The sequence below is a fragment of the Tinamus guttatus genome, unplaced genomic scaffold (genome assembly GCF_059628265.1).
Source record: "Tinamus guttatus ecotype Peru unplaced genomic scaffold, ASM5962826v1 Tinamus_guttatus_pri_ptg000246l, whole genome shotgun sequence".
In the NCBI taxonomy this organism is placed as follows: Eukaryota; Metazoa; Chordata; class Aves; order Tinamiformes; family Tinamidae; genus Tinamus; species Tinamus guttatus.
Genome location: NW_028288780.1, coordinates 3,471,684 through 3,474,260, shown reverse-complemented (window position 1 = coordinate 3,474,260; position 2,577 = coordinate 3,471,684). Strand labels below are relative to the sequence as shown.

The following is a 2,577-nucleotide window of genomic DNA, read 5'->3' as shown; positions in this document are numbered from 1 at the left end:
GCACTCGGCGCCCGCTCCGACGCCCGTGTCGGGAGGCGCCGCGGCCGCTCCGGCGGCGAGCGCGGCCCCGCACCGCCCGGCCGCGCCGCGCTGCCCGCAAGCTACGGCGGACGCCGCGGGACGGCGTCGGGCTGCCCCGCGCTCCCGGCGGCAGCGGGGCCAGCGCCGTCGGGGGCGCGGGCTGCCGCTGAGCCCCGCGGCTCGAGCGCCCTTCGCCGCGTTTCCCCCGCGCGGGGCGGGGCGGTGCTGGGGGGCGCGCAGCGAGGGAGGGCGCAGCCAAGGAGGGAGGGAGGGAGCGGGGCCGGCGCGGCGCGGCGCGTGGGGGGCGGGTGGGGTTTCTGTCCGCGGCGCTTATTAGTGTCATGATGGAGGGCCGGCCCCTCGGATCCGCCTCAGAGCGGCGGCGAGGGCTGGTGGCGGCCGCCGGGAGGTGAGCGGCGGCGCGGGCGGCTCTCGCTCCGGCGGCGGCGGCGGGGGAGGCGGCGGCGGGGCCGCCCCCGCCGGGCCCCATGCGGGCGGCGGCGCCGCGGCGCTGAGGCGGCCATGGAGGGCGCGGGGGGCGCGGGCCGGGCGCGGGCCGCCGTGGCGCGGCTCTCGGACGCCGTGGGCGAGCGGCGGCGGCGGCTGGGCACGGCCATGCAGGACGCGCGGCGGCAGCGGCGGCTGCTCCTGGTCATCGTGTGCGTGGCGCTGCTGCTGGACAACATGCTCTACATGGTCATCGTGCCCATCATCCCCGACTACATCGCGGCGATGCGCGGCGGGGGGGGCGCCGCGCCCGCGGCCGGGGGCAACGACAGCGGCGGCGGCAACCGGAGCCGCCTCTTCCCGCGGTACCCGGCGACGACGGGCAACGAGGACGTGCAGATTGGGGTGCTCTTCGCCTCTAAGGCCATCCTGCAGCTGCTGGTGAACCCGCTCAGCGGCACCTTCATCGACCGTGTGGGCTACGACGTGCCGCTGCTCATTGGCCTGGCCGTCATGTTCCTCTCCACGGCCACGTTCGCCTTCGCTGAGAACTACGCGACGCTGTTCGCGGCGCGCAGCCTGCAGGGGCTGGGCTCGGCCTTCGCCGACACAGCCGGCATCGCCATGATCGCCGACCGCTATGGCGAGGAGCCGGCGCGCAGCCGTGCGCTGGGCACGGCGCTCGCCTTCATCTCCTTTGGCAGCCTCGCGGCACCCCCCTTCGGTGGTGTCCTCTACGAGTTTGCGGGCAAGCGGGTGCCCTTCCTGGTGCTCGCCTGCGTCTGCCTCCTCGACGGGCTGCTGCTGCTTGTCCTCGTGCCACCCTGCGCCGGCAGTGCGCGAGCCAACATGCCTGTTGGCACCCCCATCCACCGCCTCATGGCTGACCCGTACATCGCCGTGGTGGCCGGCGCACTCACCACCTGCAACATCCCCCTTGCCTTCCTGGAGCCCACCATCGCTAACTGGATGAAGGAGTCCATGGGAGCCACCGAGTGGGAGATGGGCCTCACCTGGCTGCCCGCCTTCTTCCCCCACGTGCTGGGTGTCTACGTCACCGTCAGGCTGGCCGCCAAGTACCCCCACCTCCAGTGGTTTTATGGGGCCCTTGGCATGGCCATCATTGGCGCCAGCTCCTGCATGGTGCCGGCCTGCAGGAATTTCGGGCAGGTAGTCATCCCCCTCTGCGGCATCTGTTTTGGGATCGCTCTGGTGGACACGGCCCTGCTGCCCACCCTGGCCTTCCTGGTGGACGTGCGCCACGTGTCCGTCTATGGCAGCATCTACGCCATCGCAGACATCTCCTACTCCGTGGCATATGCTCTGGGGCCCATTGTGGCTGGCCAGATTGTGCACACCATGGGCTTCGTGCAGCTCAACCTGGGAATGGGGCTCGCCAATGTGCTTTATGCCCCTGTTCTTCTCTTCCTCAAAAATGTCTGCCAGATGAAACCCTCTCACTCCGAGAGGAATATCCTCCTGGAAGAAGCACCTAAAGGACTCTACGACACCATTAAAATGGAGGAGCGCAAAGGCAAGGGCAAAAGCCCACACCCTGGGGGTGACCCAGCAGAGAACAGTGTGGACTCCTACCACAGAGACCCAGCGGGCTCGGAGGAGGACTGCTCGGACTATGAATACAGTTAGGTCGCTGCGAGCTGCCTGCCCCCGGGAACGAGAAGTGCAATGTGGAAGGGAGGGAGGAGAGGGGGGGATGAAAGCATTATTGCCATACGTTTATGTACAACGTGCAATATATACATTTTAACCTCTGTCATGGTGTAATGGCTTTCTTCTTCTAGACATATTTTAAATCTGTATTTCCTTCAACATTCTGGCAAGATCGGTGGGGAGCAGGGATTCAATCCCTAAAAAGGTTATCTGAGTGACCATTGGCAAAAATCTGTGTGGTCCTTCCCAAAAAACAAAAGTGAAACCCAACCTCATAGCTGGGGTCTAATTGTGCAAAATTTTCTTGAGCTCAAACTGTGTGTGACATATTGTATATCTCTGTAAAAACATAAGGAAAGCAAAAAAGTCTGTGTAATAAATTACAAATGGCGTATTCAGGGACTTAATAAATCTTGTGTACATATACTTAGATTTTCA

General features: G+C 65.2%; 1 protein-coding gene across 1 annotated transcript; it reads left to right on the top strand.

Annotated features, from left to right (window-relative positions):
* The first annotated feature begins 543 nt into the window (after positions 1-543).
* On the top strand, positions 544-2,577 carry SLC18A3 (solute carrier family 18 member A3). The gene has a single exon (XM_010213774.2). The coding sequence runs from the start codon at positions 544-546 to the stop codon at positions 2,113-2,115; it is 1,572 nt and encodes a 523-aa protein (XP_010212076.2). The 3' UTR covers positions 2,116-2,577.